Raw genomic sequence first — 18,563 nt, 5'->3', positions numbered from 1 at the left:
TTTTTCTTGCTTTGTGAAAGGTGCTGTATGAGTGGCGAAATGTTGGTGTTCATTTTTACAAATGTTTTTTGTTGTGATTTGACAATATTACGAATAAAAAAGATGAAAGAAATAAAAAAGATAAGTAAGGGGATTTCGATGTTTCCCTTCTCATTTTGCTTCAACCTTTTTTTATTTATTTTTTTTCAAATAAGAAGCCTAATTTCTTTTCTTTGAAAGAAAATATTAATTTTTTTTTAATTTCCATAGGAACATCTGATCGTTCGTGTCGAAATTCGGTGTTGGATTCTGGTTGCCTTTATAAAGGTTAAATTATGGTGCGATGTCTATAAAAAATCAAGAGGCAGTATTCTTCAAAACAAGTTTTTAATTTAATGTAGAAGTAATGATGGCTTGCCTAAAAAAGACATTATTTTTGGATAACTAATTTCGAGATTATTCCTTTCACATTTATTTTTGCCACAGAATCATGTTAATTTTTAGAATTCAAAAATTTCCGGAATCAGAAGTGAATTAGAAGCATGTTTACAACAAGATGAAATTATTGATCTTTTGAAACATCAGATTTTCCTGAATCAGAAATTTTTAAACAATGATCAGAAACATGAAAAAAAAACTTTCTTTTTTGATTAATCAACATACTAATAGTCAAGAGCAAAATTAAAATTTGCACATAATCTCTGAAGAAGGAGATAAGGATTCTTGGAAATTAAATTTGACAGATATTAAAATTCCTGAACCAGTCACAGATATTCTCAGAATAGGTAGAGGTTTAAGTAACCGTGTAATAAAATGTAGGTCGAAACAAATGATAAAAATAGTCCAAGAAGTCGAATCAAGTATCAACAAAATTTCAATATTATACAATGAGCAAGATTTCCGTAACAAGTTGTAACACTTGTCAAAGAGCTTTGTTCATAAAAATTCTTTGCACAATGTTAATATTGATCGTAAGATTTCTGTTTGTACGCGTAAATCTTACTAATGTGCCGTGTTAAAAGTTAAGGTTCATTTAAATTAATAAAAAAAGAGATGCTTTTAAAATATAATTTATTTAAAAAGAACATCTACGTAAAATTCACTATTGTAAAAAACGTACAAGGGGTTGATGTAATCTCAGATAATGACAATTGTCAACAGAGGTCCGTGCCTGGAAAGTGAAGAATCACGCAGGCCTAGGTACCGAGGCAAAAATTGCAAGAAAGGTTGAAGCTAGCTTTCAACTGATTTTTCCGACATTCTATGTAGAATATTCGAACAGAAAACATTGATTCCGTCCCGTAATTCGTCGCCATTAAAAAACATAGATACATTGATCTCAGTTACCTGCCAATAGAAATTTTGTTTATCATCATATTCACGTTTATCCTTGAATCCACTATAAATATTATTCTGACATTAAGTTAGAATATTTAATAAGCTCTAATCAGTTTCTTTATACACCTTCAATTTTCGGGTATTTTTTTAGGTTCATGGTTAACAGGTAAATAATGAGTATGTTCGTGTATTTAATACAAAGTGTGTTTTGATTCATTAGGTACTAAGCCTTAGTTCTTAACTTTTTTTAAGTCAATAATAAAGAAGGAACTGGCTAAAAAATATTTCAGTAAATTATATACTAGATTTTCAATTGTTGATTTATTATTGGCCTAATCCTTAATATGACTGATCTTGAGGTACCCATTGAAAATTTGTGTGATATCTGGATTCAAAACTTCGCTCGAATTGACAAAAACTTATGTGAACTCCTACTGAATTATATCAGAGAAAATGATTTGATTGAAGTGCATCAAAAAGCAATAGTGGGATAAAAAATATTACGCTACTTTCTCCCTGATTTCAAAAAGAAAGAATTGCAGGCTTTCCTTTTAGAATAAAGACAAATTTGAATTTATTTATAGTCAATGGTTGCTTACCGTCTTGGCAATCTCTTTGAACTTATCAAAGTTGGTTAGACGATGTCTAGAAGATGTTGAAGATGGCTCTAAATCGAAGAAAAAAAGGATGGTGCAAACAATTCAAGAAAGCTATTCTAAGTTTGAAATTCAACATGTTTCTCTTAGTCAGTTAATAACCACTAAAAAAATAACATTGGTCAATAAATTTTTTCGACTTTTAGATGATAGGGAAGAAAATGACAATAAAGTGAGTGTAATTAAAGTTACCGATGATGAAGCTCTGTCACTGATTAGAGACGCCCAAGTTTCTAAACACCAGTACGAAACCATTCTTTTGTAAGCAAAGCCAAAAAATGCAGACATTTATGTTCCCTATAAAGATCTGTCCGACGCAACAAGAAGATGTTATCCTTCTGTCTTAGAAATAACTATTACTGATTAAAGGGTCACTATTTGATTACAAGAAATTCTAGATTTTACAGTAAACCGGTTACTGGTTATTCCTATCATTAAGGCACAAGTGCTAGAGAAACGTGTGAAATTTATGACAATTTTTCTAAAATATGGTGCGAATGGGGCATCAGACCAAACATCATATAAAGAAAAGCTTCCAGATAACAAGGAATCTGATTAAAGCATCTGCATGACCTTAATGGTTCTTATTATATTAGAATCATGGTCTAAAGTGATCTGGGAAAATCCGCACTCTGCGTCTACAAAATTGTACATACCATCATCATATCAATATGCTAAAGAAACAGCTGATTTAACCAGATCTGGGATAGACCTAATAAAGAGAGAAATAAATCTTCTATTGCCTATTAAAATTTTATTCAGCAGATTTATGTTTCAGGTAGGTCATGAAATACTGTTAACTAATATGGATGGTGAAGTAGAACATAACCTTAGCAAAACACCAAGTGCAGCACAAAGCAAACCCTTTAGAAATGAATGATTTAGTCAAAGTGAAACGGAAACGTGTCATTGAGGAGGATTATCGACTTGGTCTTTTACCACTTCATGCTAAGTTACGTTGCATGTTTCTTATTTTAAACATTGCCTATCGTTTAGATTTTAGCCATTGGAAAGCGAAAACAACAAAACGAAAAAAAAATCGAATGAAAGCTGTCAAAATAAAGATCCAGATAAATTTTCTAAGTGTGATAGGGCTAATAAAAATATGCTCCTAAACATAGAGCAGACAATTAAAACGAAGAAAATACTCCGCAAAGATTTTTCCGGGATCCTGAACTAACGGCAATGATTATAGGTGTTTATTGTCGCTTAATTGAACGATTTAGCATAATTTTTCAAGTTCTCTCCTTTGAACGGAAAATCAATGGAGTTAAATTTGAATAGTAGGCTTTTCAAACTGCACAGGTATATGTAGATGTGTACAAATGGTTCTACATGCACAAAAAAATGGTTCTACGTGCACAAAATTCTTTTACATGGTGGAAAAATCATTAAGTGCTTTTTAATTTCAGTTGGTCTGTTATCCGAAGAAGCGCAAGAAGCTTGAAACAAGGACATCAGACGAATTCGTGATTTGAACACTCGAAAATGCATTTAATTAGTAACCGGCGCTAATCTTACTCATAAAATACTGATCTCATTTGATGCGTACTTGTCTTTCCTAGAGTTCCTCTGGAGAGAGTTGTGTCACATTACCCCCTCCATTAGCCGCGTCGAAACCGGAATCGGAAATACGTAAGGAAGCGCCAAACATTTGAAGTATTCTTAAGAAGAGTTTGCATGTAATTATATATTTTCATGTAGTGTTTGTTTTGGAAATAAGCTTTTTTTAATGAAGAATATAAAGAATATAAAGAAAACTTGCTCTTCTACGTTAACGAAGCTACGTTTGATACATATCAGGAAAGGGAACAAATATTCAGATAATTGCACTCAGTTGTATAAAATTTCTATTGCGTCTAAGAATTTTTAAGCAAGCTAAATCAATGGAAAAGGAAATTGAAAACAAATATGTTAGCAAAAGCATGGCTATGTACATAACTCACCAATAAGAATTTACGTTCTTAGAGTTGTAAACTTGAACCAAAAAAGAGCTATCTTCTATTTTTGACTGTAATAAGTCTTCCATTATTATTTTATTTTCATTAAAATATAATTCCAACAAATCACCAGTGAAAACTTTTTTACCTAATTCGTGTAATTTACATTTTAGTTGTAGCTTAAATCCTCTCCTAGTTTTGACCTATTGTTCTGAAATAAAGACTTATTTGAAAAAAAGTTTTTAGGACTAAAAAAACATTACATACGCCTATTGTGAGAAAAGATTTTTTAACTTCATAAAAATGTTTATTTTATTTCCAATTTCTCAACTCTGTTTTCGAAAATATTACTTGAATGTGATCTTTATTTTGGTCTTAATTATGATTGAATTAAATTTCTTTTTATTCAAAATAATTTCATCAAAAGGTGTTGAAGAAAATACGTATAAAAAAAGATTTTTCACTTTTCAAATATTCTTCATAATTACACCTACATTATTATTTTTATTATATTTATTTGCTGTTCTATTAGTACGTAAACATTAATGCAAAAAACTATCAGAAGACAAAATTGTATTGCTACACTACACTGGAAAGATAATTTGTAGACAATCCGAAGAAGAAACGATCTTCGTTTTTTCATAAATGCCGGTAAAACATTTACTTATATAAATTGCTTGAATAATATATAAAAAATATTTAATGATAAATTTTCATCAATAAAAAGCATGGCAAATTATATTTGAAGACAATTAGCAAAAAATGACATTTTTTGTCAGTAAATTCCGAGAATAAACATTTTTTTATATAAATTATTGACCAAATTATATACAAATATCAGTTTACAAGCTTTCTTCAATTAAAATCACTGTCAAGATATAGTTTATACGGAATAAGAAGAAAAAACGGTTCTTTTTTGTCCACAAATGCCGACAAAGCAATTTTAACGCACAATTATACTTTACGAGCGAACAATCCATGATTTTGGATATTTTTAAATATAATTGGTTTATAACAATTAACTTATCAACTTAGTAATTTTTTTATTTGTGCACACCTGTGCATCAAATTAAAGCGATATTGAGCAGGGAAAAATTTGTTTGAAGAAGATAAAAAATAAAACCGTCAAAATCGACATTTTTCCTATTTTTGCATTACGATACAAGTTTAAATAAGCAAAAATTCCAAAATTGGCTTACATAATTCTGTTTAAAATCAAACGATGAATTTTTCTCAAAAAAAATAATTCAAAATCGGTAATAAATTGCGCCTTACAAGTTATTTTGAGCCCCTTTTTTCATTTGTCCCCACTGTGCACTACTCCGTCGTCGTGTTTCAAATTAAATTATTATCAGCATCCCGAATTCTAGGGCAATGGGCACTGTTGGCCGACCCATTATCACATGCTGTAAGCGTTCGATCGCTTCGAAGCGCATAAACAACTTTTTGTTAATGTCATTGTTGTCCCCATGAACAGCCAGCGAAAGAGTTCGTCCATTTTTGTGTAGCTCTCTAAGCAAATATAAGGGTGCATATTCGAAAAATTCGTCATGTTTCCCAGAGTCACCGTGTAAGACATCTCACCCAGGTCCTATTTAGCTTTCGGCACTTTTGTCACGCATCCGGTTGGGAGTTATGCCTTCCTGACATTCCCTCGATAACTTTCCACTACTGCTCATAAATATTGTAACCATATTCAGCAGAAATCCTTAGTACAGGGACCTTCTATCCGCAATCTGAAGTCGCCTGAGCTGGTTTTGCCATGGACCCTTTGGCTCAATTCAAAAGGAACTGAAACCGAAGCAAGGGTGGACGATACATTTTTCTTAGCTGCTCGTGGGAACAGCAATGATAACACCAATCATAGTTGTAAGTTCGGTTGAAAACGATCGAATGTCCAGAGCTTCCAGCAATGGGTCTGAAAAAAATTCGGACTAACGTAAAGTTGAAAGAACTAATCAAGACCGATTAAATGCGATGAACCTGCAAAATTGCACTACTTTTTAGTGGGCAGATCGACTACAGGACATCCTACTGAAATGCTATAATATCAGTATAACCCCTAAACAAGAAGGTCATATGACGCGGCTGCATTCTACGTAGTACAGAGCTTAGACAGTATAATGAAAAGTTCGTCTTGAGGGCAACCGCAGGATTTCACCTGGATCAGGTGTTATTTTACAAGATTGTACTCTCTCTCGGCGAAATTTCTGTAACGTTCTAAATAGCAGCAAAATAACGTATTTTGAAAATATCTCGTTTCCAATACATTTGAGAGCAAACAAAAATCTGTAGAAAGTAGTAAAGTATACAATTCTCTATCAATTTTTCTATTAATAAGTTTTTCCACTGTTAATAGTTTACGAGTTATGGCAGGAAACAGTGGGCAACCCGCTTCCCCCAGTCACATTTTAAACCGCATTCGGTTTTAAACTTGCAGTAAACAAACTGCAACGATCCGTTAGAAGAAGGATCTTTTTTTGCTTGTGACTGGAGTAGGTCCGTTTTTACTTCCCTGCCATCCCTATTATTCTGGATTTTTGGTATTGTCCATCCATGCTTATCCCGCAACGAGTGTTCTCGTACAGCTTCTCTTGTCAGTGGCAATGTCTGCAACTTAAATTGACTTTTTGTTACTGATGGTCGAACATAAAGATAGCAAAGGGAGTCTAGAGGGAAATTTTCTAGGGAGATCCGCAGAGTGCAAGAATAAATTCATCTTCTTCATAGTAACGAAATGAGGATCTGCATTCGTGTCTTTAAAGATTTCTAGATTCTTCTTCAACTGTTAGTATTTATGAACTTCAGGCATCCATTATCGTGCATAGCAGAGGTCGTGTCACTGGCACTAAATGTATGTGAGAAGAGTATGTTTTCTGCTACATCTTCGTGAAACTTAAAACTTTCTGAACAGTATATTATTTTATTAGTCTCACTTCTTCTTGTATTTTAAGAAAATATTTTAATGCTTTTTTGCTGACGATTTCGTGAGAACTAGAAGATCTACGTCTTCACCTATGATGAATACCGAGTCAAATTATGGCGAGATACTGCTCTCTGTGTTGACGATCAATGTGTCTGTAGCTTGCGTACCTCGCTTCGCTGCAAAGTTCGAATCTTCGAGCTTCTTTTTCACCATTGAAATGAAACGGATTTTATGCGTTTTATTCGAAAGTAATTTGCACCATAATGTGCCTGTACGTACTGCACGTAGTTTTCATATATTGATAGAGCAGAGGCGCTGGGATGACATACGAATCTATGTAATAGATATCCACCATCTATGACATGGGTGCTGCTTAAAAAATTCATGTAATCTGTGAGAGACCAGGAAGCTTTGTACAGAAAAGATTTGACGCACTTGCTTATTTCATCCTTGTTGAATAATGATAAAGAAAATGGGACAAATTCAAATTTCAGATATTCTGAATATCTAAACTTAAAAATCTAAAGAGTATTTCCTCTGTTTCATGCTTACCATCTTTAAATACGAATTTTAAGAATTATTGCAAAAACGAGTAATGTAGATATTTCATAAATATCGATAAGTTCATGCACACTTGCACATGTACGTACGTGAGTGTATGTATGTATATATAATATGATAAATGAATTATATATTGTATTAGTTATACATATATAATCATATAATAGTAATATAGTAACGATATGAATAAATATTCCTTCAAATTTCAAGGTAAAATTTCACATTTTTTACAAATTGCAAAAAATGGATCCGCTTTTCTCTGTTCGTAACGAGAGTGATAAAAAACTGTATGCTGCCAAACCTTATATAGAACTAATTTTGCTTTAAAGTGCATTGGAAACGAGATATTTAAAAAAAACGCGATTTTTGCCCCCATTTTGATAGCAGGAGCCTTCGAGAACGAAAATTTTTTCCGCTGCATGGCTAAATGGTATAAAGAACTTCTGGTCAAAGAGTTTACTTCCACGCGCCATGATCTGATGCGCATGTTTACCTCATTTTTTAAAGTCGGAGAAGCCGATTTCGCAATGCCTGGTTTCAGTTATTGCCGAAGGAAGACGCCTTGTCCAACTCAGAGAACTACAAGGTGAAAACTTGTTTGAACATACTGTATAAGATCTTTACAGCTATCCTTGGAAGGCTTGAACGCTTACACATACATACTCAGGTGCATAGAGAGATTGATTCCCCTTTACCAAACTAGATTCACTATCTCATCTGCAAAATATCGGGTAGGAACGAACGTCCCCTTCCAGATAAGTGTCTTTCAGGTCGACACCATGAACGCTCTGCGGTTTCGAATCACACTTCTGCCACTATCTTTTATAATACGCACTTCTCTCGGGCACCTTTGCGGCAAAACTAATCACCGTGAGACTTAAGTTAGTTATGTATTCTATACGGATGACCTGAAGGTTTTGTTTAAGATAACTTTAGAGTGCTTCAAATATCGTCAAGTAGTACACACGAGAGAATGTTATGGACTTTTAATTGAACAAGTGTGCCAAGATTGATCTGAATCGAGGATGTGTTACTGGTATTCGCGGGCATTGGAGATACCTATAAATACCTAGTTGTGCCCCAGTGCCGAATTTAGGATGTAACTTTAATGCTTCGACATATAGAACTGGACCGCTGACTACGACTGGCGTAAGTGGACCAAGGAATAGAGAGAGAGAGGACAGATAAGAAAGTCGACTTTGGCTTTTCTAAGTATGGCGATTGGTGATTGGTCTGTTGATATTTTTCTAATGAAAGCAGATGGAAGATGAGAGGAACCAATCAGGATCATTAGAAAATGACAGGACCACTTTCTCGACTTGTTCTCTCCTTCTATTCCCTGGTCCACTTCCGACAATTGTAGTCAGCGGTTCAGTACTATTCTCCATCGACAGATTTAGTTTTTCAATCAGCGTTGAACAAGGTATCTGCGCTTAATAAGCTAGCAGTTATGCTTATATTCTACTCATTTGGAATGATGCAATGGACAAAGAACCAGCTTCAAGAAGTTCCCAGCGTTACGTATACGACGTATCATGTACACACTAAGTACCTACGATACATACTGTCCATGTGTCTCACTAACGTGGGAACAATGTATTTCTATAGACATCATGCGGTCCTAGGAGTTCTCAACTAACATCTTTGTCGCTCTTAAGATATTCGCCACAACAATGTCCTGCCAAATGCTCTAAGGGAGGTAGAGTCGATTGTCCGAAATGATTCTGAAACTACGACTTTCAGATAGCAGCCTTCATTGCAGAGGAGGAAAATGAGGAGAGGTATCAACACTTTGTGAGGATGCTGCAGTGGCTCGACCCAAAATATTCAGATAAAGTAATTGTCCTTGTGATCGGTACTCTCATAGGTGCGACACTATCACTGTTTCATAATCCCAAAGCCATACTGGTGTACAAAAAATACGCCAAGCCACTTGCGAGGTGGATACAGAAAGCTATTATCCTTAAGTCGCTCCGTGTACTTAAAACACGGGAGAGTTTTGCTTGTCTGCTTTTGTGATTTCGTCGTGCCCTATGGCTAACCAGCTCACGATCGTGAGGCGTTGTCAAATGTGCTATTTACCACGGTTTTACTGGAAGCCGGTGTAATTTTCATAAATGGAAGATGCTCCTAGTGGGACCCTATAGCGGTTGTTTAACCTGTTTATTCGTATGTAACAGTAAATGTGAATTTATTTTGATTTGGTTTTCCGACTATGGCATATTCACCTACTTTCTATTGGAAAAATGATAAATGAGTAAAATACATATAGAAAGAATGGCTTTCCTGTTTTGTTTTGTAAATTTAAGACTCTTTCCCAGGTATCATAAGTGCTTTGTTTTGGTATAAGTACAATTAGTTTTTCCTTCATTTCTACTTGTATATTACAATAAAATTAGTACCTTCATAATTTATTCTTTACAACAGTAATGTTTGCAACAGTTTTTCTATATTCTAAGTTTCTATTGTTAGACTGCGGTCACAATTTTACTTGAATGCAGTCGTGAGGTTTGTTGAGAATTTTCTGCCTCAATAGCAGGAGGAACAAGAGAGATTTAGGAATCAGATCCACTAATGAAGAGATCAGGTTTTAATCAGGCCGAGACCAAGCTCGCCAACCAAGAAGACGTCAAATTACTGAGTAATGCGCCCATGCGCAGTGACTTTAAGAAAACTACAAAAATACATTCGTGATGATGTGGTTCATAAGACCTGATCAATGTTTTCGAGTGAATAGTATTGCACTGGGTAATGTTTATTCAAGTCCAGTATAAAAGTAATGAATTCTCTGGGACTGGGAGTCTTTTTATTACTGAAAAAAATCATTAGGAACTTTTGTACCATGCTAATACAAACTGGACTAAATTGAACATCACCCACTGCAAAGGTGCTTTATTTTAATAATTAATGAGGCATTATTAAACCGGGTTTTCAAGTTAGACGATAGAAAAACTTTTGTAAATATACAGTTTTTGGGTCCATATCATGTCACATGCGGCAAGCCTCTCGAAGACAAATCAAAGACTTGTGATGTGGCGGGATGCTACATCTGCGGCATGTCACGTCTGCAGTATGTCACATATGCGGAACGTCACATCTGCGGAACGTCACATCTGCGGAATGTATTATCTGTGAAATTTCACAACTGTGGCATGTTACATCTGTGGCGTGTCACATCTATGACATGTCACATCTGCGCAATGTCTCATCTATGGCATATCACAACTGCGGCATCTGTACCTAGCGGATTCTTTCCGGCGCGACATTTCTCCAGTCTCTAGTCAGTTTTTTAAACACTTTTAAAGATGGAAAACCTGCGGCAAGTTTCCCCAGCGACATCTTTCTCTCCAAAAAATTTTTAAAGTACTTCCAAAGAAAGAAAAATTGCGGCCAGTCTCCTTAGCGTCATCTGCCACCTATACAAATTTTCTAAGTAGTTTCAAAGATGACAAACATGCGGTAAGTCTCCGCAGTAGCATCTCTCCCCAATAAATTTTTTCAAGTCTTTTCAAAGACAGCAAAACTGCGGCAAGTCTACTTAGTGGCATCTTTCCCGAAATTTTTTAAAAGTACTACTAAAGATGGAAAAACTGCGGCAACTCGCCCCAGCGGAATCTCTCTCCCCAGAATTTTTTTAAGTACTTCCAAGGAGAGCAAAACTGCGGCAAGTCTGCCTAAATGCATCTTTTACTTATGAATTTTTTTCTAAGTAGTTTCAAAGATGATAAAACTGCGGCAAGTATACTTAGCGCCATCTCACTAATAGAAAACTTTTCTAAGTAGTTTCAAGGATGGGAAAAGTGTGGCGAGTATCCCCAGTGGCATATGTCGCTTAAGAAAATGCTTTCAATAATTCCTAAGAAGGAATGACTGCGGGAAGTCTCGAAAGCAGCATTTCTTCCCCAGAATTTTTTTAAATACTTACAAAGATGGCAAAACTGCGGCTTATCTTCCTAGCGGCATCTATGAAAGTTTTCTAAGTAGTTTTAAAGATGATAAAACTGCGGCAAGTCTGCCTAGCAGGATCTCACTCCTAGAGAAATTTGCTAAATTGTTCTAAAGATGGGAAAACTGCAACAAGTCTCCCCATTGGCATCCCTCGTTTAAGAAAAATGTTTAAGTACCTCCAAAGATGGCATAACTTTGGCATGTCTCCCAAGCGGTATCTCTTCTCCAAGAAATGTTTCCAAGTACTTCCAAGGAAAGCCAAACGGCGGCAGGTCTTCCCAGCGGTACCTCTCCAACAAGGAAATTTTTTAAGTATTCCTAAAGTTGGCAAAATTTCAGCAAGTCTCACCAGGGTCACCTCTTCCACAAGAAATTTTGTTAAGAACTTTCAAACAAGGAAAGCAAAATAGCGGCAAGCCTTTCCTGTAGCATCTTGGGCTTAAGAAAAAATTTTACGTACTTGCAAAGACGGAATAACTGCGGCAAGTTTGCCCAGCGGCATCCCACTGCTAAACAAATTTGCTAAGTAGTTCCAAAGATGACATAACTGCAGAAGGTCTACGCAGCAAAGTCTTTCGCTAAAGAAAATTTTTTAAGTACTTCTAAAGATTGCAAAACTGCGCCAAGTCTCCCTAGCAGCATTTCTAACTCACTACATTTTTCGAAGTACTTCTAAGAAGGCAAAATTGCGGAAAGGTTTCGAAGCAGCATTCCCCCCCCCCCAGAAAAATGTTTAGGTACTTCCAAAGAATTTCGGCCAGTCCTCCTAGAGTTATCTGTTGCTTATGGAAATTTTCTAAGCAGTTTAAAAGTTGGCAATACTGCGGGAAGCCTCGCCAGTGTAATCTCTCCCAGAACATTTTTTAAGTACTTCCAAATATGGCAAACTGCGGCCAGTCTTCCTGGCAGCATCTCTCCTCTGGGGAAACTTTCCAATCAGTTTCAAAGATGACAAAACTGCGGCAAGTCTACCTGGCGGTATCTCACTACTAGACAAATATACCAAGTAGTTGCAAAAATGGTAAAATTGCGGCAAGTGTTACTAGCAGCATCTCTTACCTATGTAAATTTTCTAAATAATTACGAAGATAGTAAAACTCCGGCAAGTCTCCCCAGCAGCATCTCACACTTATGGGAATTTTTTGAGTAGTTTAAAATATGACGAAACTGCTGCAAGTTTCTCCAGTGGCATCTCGAAATTAATAAATTTTTCAAAGTACTTCTAAAAAGACGAAATTGCGTAAAATCTCCAAAGCAGCATCTCTCACCCCAGGAATTTGTGTAGGTACTCTCAAAGAAGGCAAAACTGCGGCCATTCTTAATAGCAGCATCTCTCCTCTATGGAATTTTTCTAAGTAGTTTCAAAGATGACAAAATTGCGGCAAGTCTACCTAGCGGCATCTGTCTCCTAGACAAATTTTCTACGTGGTTCCAAAGATGGGAGAACAGCGGCTAGTCTCCCCAGTGGAATCTCTTGCTTAAGAAAATTCTTTCAGTACTTACAAAGATGGTATAACTGCGACAAGTTTCCCCAGCGGTATCTCTTCTCCAAGAAATGTTTTCAAGTACTTCTAAGGAAAGAAAAACGGTGGAAAGTCTCAACAGCAGTATCTCTCCCACAAGAAAATTTTGTAAGTACTTCCGAAGATGACAAATCCGCAACAAGTCTCCCCAGTGGGACCATTCGCTCAAGCAGCATATCTCTCCACACGATTTTTTTAGATACTTCCAAAGGTGGCAAAATTGGGACAAGACTCCCTGGGGGCATCTCACACCTATGGAAACTTTCTCAGTAGTTTAAAAGATGACAAAAACGCGGCAAGTCTACCTTGCGGCATCTCACTCCTAGAAAATTTTTATAAGTAGTTCCATAGATGGAAAGACAGCAGCAAATCTCCTCCGTGGCATCCCTTGCTTAAGAAAAAATTTAAGTACTTCCAAAGAAGATAGAATTGCGACCAGTCTCCCCAGCGGTATCTCTGTTCCAAGAAATATTTTGAAGTACTTCCAAGAAGAGGAAAATGACGGCAAGTCTTCCCTATACCATCTTGGGCTTAAGAATAGCATCTCTCATCCAAGAAATTTATTTAGGTACTTCCAAAAATAGGAAAACAGCGGCAATTCTCCCCAGTGGCATCTCTTGCTTCAGGAAATACTCTCAGTACTTCCAAAAATGGTATAACTGCGGCAAGACGCCCCAGCGGCATCTCTCTCTCAATACATTTCTCTAAGTGCTTCCAAAGATGGCAAAACCGCGACAAGTCTCCCCGTCGATATCTCTCTCACCACAAGTTTTTTTAGGTACTTCTATAGATAACAAAATGGCGGCCAGTCTCCCTAGCGGCATCTTTCACCAATGGAAATTTTCTAAGTAGTTTCGAAAATGGCAAAACAGCGGCAAATCTCCCCAGTGGCATCTTTCACTCCAGGAATTTTTTCAAGTGCTTCTAAAGTTGGAAAAACTGCGGCATGTCTACCCAGTGGCATCTTTTACTCAATAAATTTTTTTAAATACTTCCAAAGATAGCAAAATTGCAGCCAATCTTCCTAGCGACATCTATCCCTTATGCAAATTGTCTTTGTAGTTTTGAAAATTACAAAACTGCGACATGTCTACCTAGCGGCATCGCACTCCTAGAAAAATTTGCTAAGTAGTTCTGAAGATATCAGAACAGCGGCAAGTCTCCCCATCGGCATTTCTCCCCCAAAGAAATTTGTTTAAATTCTTCCAAAGATGGAAAAGCTGCGCCCAATCTCCCTAGTAGCATTTCTCACCTATGGACATTTTCTAAGTAGTTTTACAGAAGACAAAACTGCGTAAAGTCTCGCCAATAGCATCTCTCGCTTGAAAATTTTTTTTATATACTTCAAAAGATGGCATAACTGCGGCAAGTTTCCCCAGCGGTATCTCTCCTCCAAGAAATTTTTTCAAGTACTTTCAAGGGAAGCAGAACAGGGGCACGTCTCCCCAGCGGTATCTCATAAGAAAAGAAGAAGCTGGCTGAGACGAGCACGTGTTCTTTGATATCGTTCCGAAACGATGCTAGGGGTACCACTGCACTTATTTGAATCTTTGAAAGTACCTCAAAAAAATTTTTTTTTGCATTATGGCCAGCTTTTAGGATTTTTAACCACTGTGCGGCGGTAAGTCTCCCCAGCAGTATCTCTTCCACAAGAAAATTTTTCAAGTACTTACAAGGATAACAAAACTGCAAGAAGTTTCCCTAGCTGGGTCTTTCGTTTCATACATTTTTTCTATGTACTTCTGAAGATGGCAAATCTGCTGAAAAATTGTTTAAATACTTCCAAAGATGCAAAAACTACTCTAAGTCTTCCCATGGGCAATTCTCCACACGAAATTTTTTTATGTACTTCCAAGGAAGGCAAAACTGCGACAAGCCTCACTAGCAGTATCACTTGCCAAGGAATAGTTCATTAGTTATAAAAATGGGTAAAAATGCGACAAGCCTTCCCAGAGCTAATTACTTAAGGAAGTAATTATGAAAATACTTAAAATATTAGATTGTAAAATTTGGGAAATATTAAAACCGTGTAAGCCCTTAAGAGATGTTGTAAAAGCTTGTTGTAAAAGTCCAAGAATAAAATTAAGTTACTATTGTGTTCAGATATTCATTTATTTACACCAAAATTGATTTTAAATAAGTATTAATAAAAAACAATTACGAAGATGTGGGTTGGTATTATAAGTTCCTACAAAACATATCCCCTATTTTGTAGATGGCCCACTCAAATCGAATTCTTTATGTCATTGTTTATACAGTGATACTGTTCAATAATCTTTTACTGTTATACCACATAAAGGAAAAGGCTTTTCTCAAGCCAATCTTTGCAGTCCTGACAAACTAATAATTTACGACACGGCAACAGAATGAATGCTTTCTCTTTCTTCTTGCAAATTATACAAATGGAAAGACTTGTCGCAATTTTTGCATCTTTACAAATACTTAGAAAATTTTCTCGAGCGAGAAATGCCGGCAGAGAGATTAGCCGTAGTTTCGATATCTTCGGAAATATCAAAAAAAATTATTGAGAAAGAGATGCAAATGTGGAGAGATGCCGCAGTTTTTCAATCCTTGGAATAACTTAGCAATGTTTTGTAGAAGTAAGATGACGCTAGGGAGACTTGCCGCAGTTTTGCTACCTTTGGAACTACTTAGCACAGTTTTGTCGGAATGAAATGCCACTGGGGAGACCTGCAGCAGTTTTCCCATCTTTGGACGTATCCAAATTTTTATTGGGAAAGAGATGGCGCTGTGGAGAGATGCCGCAATTTTTCCATCTTTGAAGTACTAAAGAACTTTCTTGGGTGAGGGATGTCGCTGGGCAGACTTGCCGCAGTTTTGCCATCTTCGGAAGTATAAAAAAATTGTATTGGGAAAGAGATGCCGCTGTGGAGAGATGCCGCAATTTGTCCATTCTTGGAATGACTGATAAAATTTTCTTGAGAGAGTGTTACTGCTGGAGAGACTTGCCGCAGTTTTGCAATCTCTGGAACTACTGAGAACATTTTCGTAGGAAGTTGTGAAATGCCGCAGATGATACATACCACAGATGTGACATGCCGCTGGTGTAAATTGCTGCAGATAGACGTGCCGCATGTGAAATTATATGGACCCGCATCTTTTTCTGTATTTCTGCGTCTGTGTAATTGGTAGTTTTCGGAGAATGCTAAGAAAAACTAAGGTTGATTAAACATAACCCAGTGCGTAAATACTTATTCGGGTAAACTGAGAACTTTCAAGAATCACTCAAATGTTTAACCCACTAATTCTTTGATAGCAATAATGAAAAAGAAGTTAATATCCTCACATGTCCAGTAAATCGACCCGACGTGGATACTAGTATGCATCCGCCTCGAGTGGTGTTAGGAATTTTTCTCCATCTTTCCTTAAAACATTCCTAAAAAAATTCTGAAATTAAATTGACATCGGCTTCACTGAAAGAATGGTTGTAGTGCGATATTAGAATGCCATCCCTTAGTTTATTGAGTGTATAAATTTAATAAAATTCTATTCGTGGATATTTTCAGATATTTTTAAGTATTTCGGTTGAAAATATGCTTTATACAACTGGATGCAAATTAAAAAATATAACATATTGGGTGATTTCTTGAAAGGTTGGAATATTTGTGATCGTATTTTCGACAGAATTTATACTTGTGGTACATTTGCTATCATTTATGTAACAATGTTTGCGTCCACATTTGTGGCCGCATTTTGAAATAAACAAAATTTATTAAAATACATAAGATGCTTGTCTGTAGTATATTTTCAAGTACATTTTTAAAGTCAAGGCAAATTTTGTGAGCAATTTATATTTTTTCATAATGCGGCCGCAAATACGGTCGCAGATCCGGGCCAAAATGCTATTTTTTTATATGTGCCCGAAAAGTCGGGCGCAGATTTTCAGCCGGGTTTACACAAGCGTTCTGCTCACGAGAACTTGTAAGTAGAAAATATACTCATTTTAATCAAGACGTGCACATTTGGGAAGAAAAAATCTGTGCACGTGCACAGTTGAGAGTGTACCATATATGCACATGCACTTTTTTGTTATTTGATCGCTTGACGTGAGATGTACTAGACCGTGGGCTGACAACGTAAATGGGAGCGTGATACGGATAAGGCCAATTTTCACATGAGATGTTCGTCTGATGATGAGGAACGTAAAAATGGGTGCCTGGCAGGTGTGAGTGGATGCGTTCACCTGTGGCGACCTGTCAAAGTTGCGAATTTTTGGCAGTTAACTTACGTGACTCGGATAAGGTTGAAAATTGTTGTACATGTAGGGGCTGACATTATAAATAGTACCTGCGCGTTGCCAGGCACTTACCTGGATGCAAAAGTGTTGCCAGGCGGTTTCGAAGTCGCCGGAAACTCAGGTTAAATTTCTTGAAATTGATTTTACAGGAAAAAGTTTGAAACAAAAGTTGGTCCACGCCCGGAGATAGGTATTTTCATTGGTATATAATTTTTTAATAAAATTGATATATTTGGAGAAAACATCGATTAAAGAAATACCATAAGAATAAAAAGCCCTTTTTATTGACAACAAGTGATTTTTTCGAAAATTATTAAGAGACAAAAGGTACTCTATTGCAGGTATGCTCCAAGATGAATAAGAAGTATTTGTTCAAAATGTTAATATTTACCAAGTTATTCGCATTTTTCCTACTTTTTCCCATTTTTTCAATCACCTGGTGTATCATTAGCAATTTAAAAGAAGGTGTGCTCAAAATTTGTAAACGAATAAAGTAAGTCTTTTGCGATGAATTGGCGTCAGCCACTTTCAATTAAAACAATAACTTATTCTGCTATAAATAATCATAATCAGTGTCACGTTCTCAGCTTCTGATTAACGTAGAAAGTTGTAATAAAGATGAATATGATTATAAAAATTAAAAAACAAAATCGCTTTACTTTAAAATACCCATTATTTATTATTGTTAAAGTTTATGTTTTGTCGTCGAGATACGTTCGATCTTTAGTACCGTGACGAATGTCAAGTTTCCCATACCCAGCGTGGGCCGTTGACGTAGACATTACAAATTCTTGGTGGTGCATTTTTAATGCAGTTCTATAGCATTAAAAATGCAATCGTAATGCCTACGCCAATGACCCACGCTGGGTCTGGGAAACTTGACATTCGTCACGGTAATAAAGATCGAATGTATCTCCGCGACAAAACATAAACTTTAACAATAATAAATAATGGGTATTTTAAAGTGAAGCGATTTTGTTGATTAATTTTTATAATCATATTCTTCTTTATTACAACTTTCTACGATAATCAGAAGCTGAGAACGTGACACTGATTATGATTATTTATAGCAGAATAAGTTATTGTTTTAATTGAAAGTGGCTGACGCCAATTCATTGGACAAGACTTACTTTATTCGTGTACTAATTTTGAGCACACCTTCTTTTAAATTGCTAAAGATACAGCAGGTGATTGAAAAAATGGGAAAAAGAAGGAAAAATGCGAATAACTTGGTAAATATTAACATTTTGAACAAATACTTCTTATTCATCTTGGAGTATACCTGTAATAGAGTACCTTTTGTCCCTTAATAATTTTCGAAAAAATCACTTGTTGTCAATAAAAAGGGCTTTTTATTCTTATGGTATTTCTTTAATCGATATTTTCTCCAAATATATCAATTTTATCAAAAAATTATATACCAATGAAAATATG

General features: G+C 35.9%; 1 protein-coding gene across 3 annotated transcripts in view; it reads left to right on the top strand.

The window, feature by feature from the left end:
* Positions 1 to 18,563, top strand: part of LOC117172585 (protein amnionless-like) — a 442,636-nt gene that overhangs the window by 257,985 nt on the left and 166,088 nt on the right. The window contains exon 6 of one of the 3 annotated variants that reach the window (XM_033360667.1): positions 3,386 to 3,866. The exons of the other annotated variants lie outside the window; for them this stretch is intronic. Coding sequence (XP_033216558.1) covers positions 3,386 to 3,446 — 61 coding nt within the window. The 3' untranslated portion in view covers positions 3,447 to 3,866. Of the gene's footprint in view, positions 1 to 3,385; positions 3,867 to 18,563 lie in introns of those variants that run through there. 3 annotated transcript variants of the gene reach the window in all.

The sequence above is a fragment of the Belonocnema kinseyi genome, chromosome 5 (assembly GCF_010883055.1).
Source record: "Belonocnema kinseyi isolate 2016_QV_RU_SX_M_011 chromosome 5, B_treatae_v1, whole genome shotgun sequence".
In the NCBI taxonomy this organism is placed as follows: domain Eukaryota; kingdom Metazoa; phylum Arthropoda; class Insecta; order Hymenoptera; family Cynipidae; genus Belonocnema; species Belonocnema kinseyi.
This window is presented reverse-complemented; position numbering and strand designations above follow the sequence as displayed.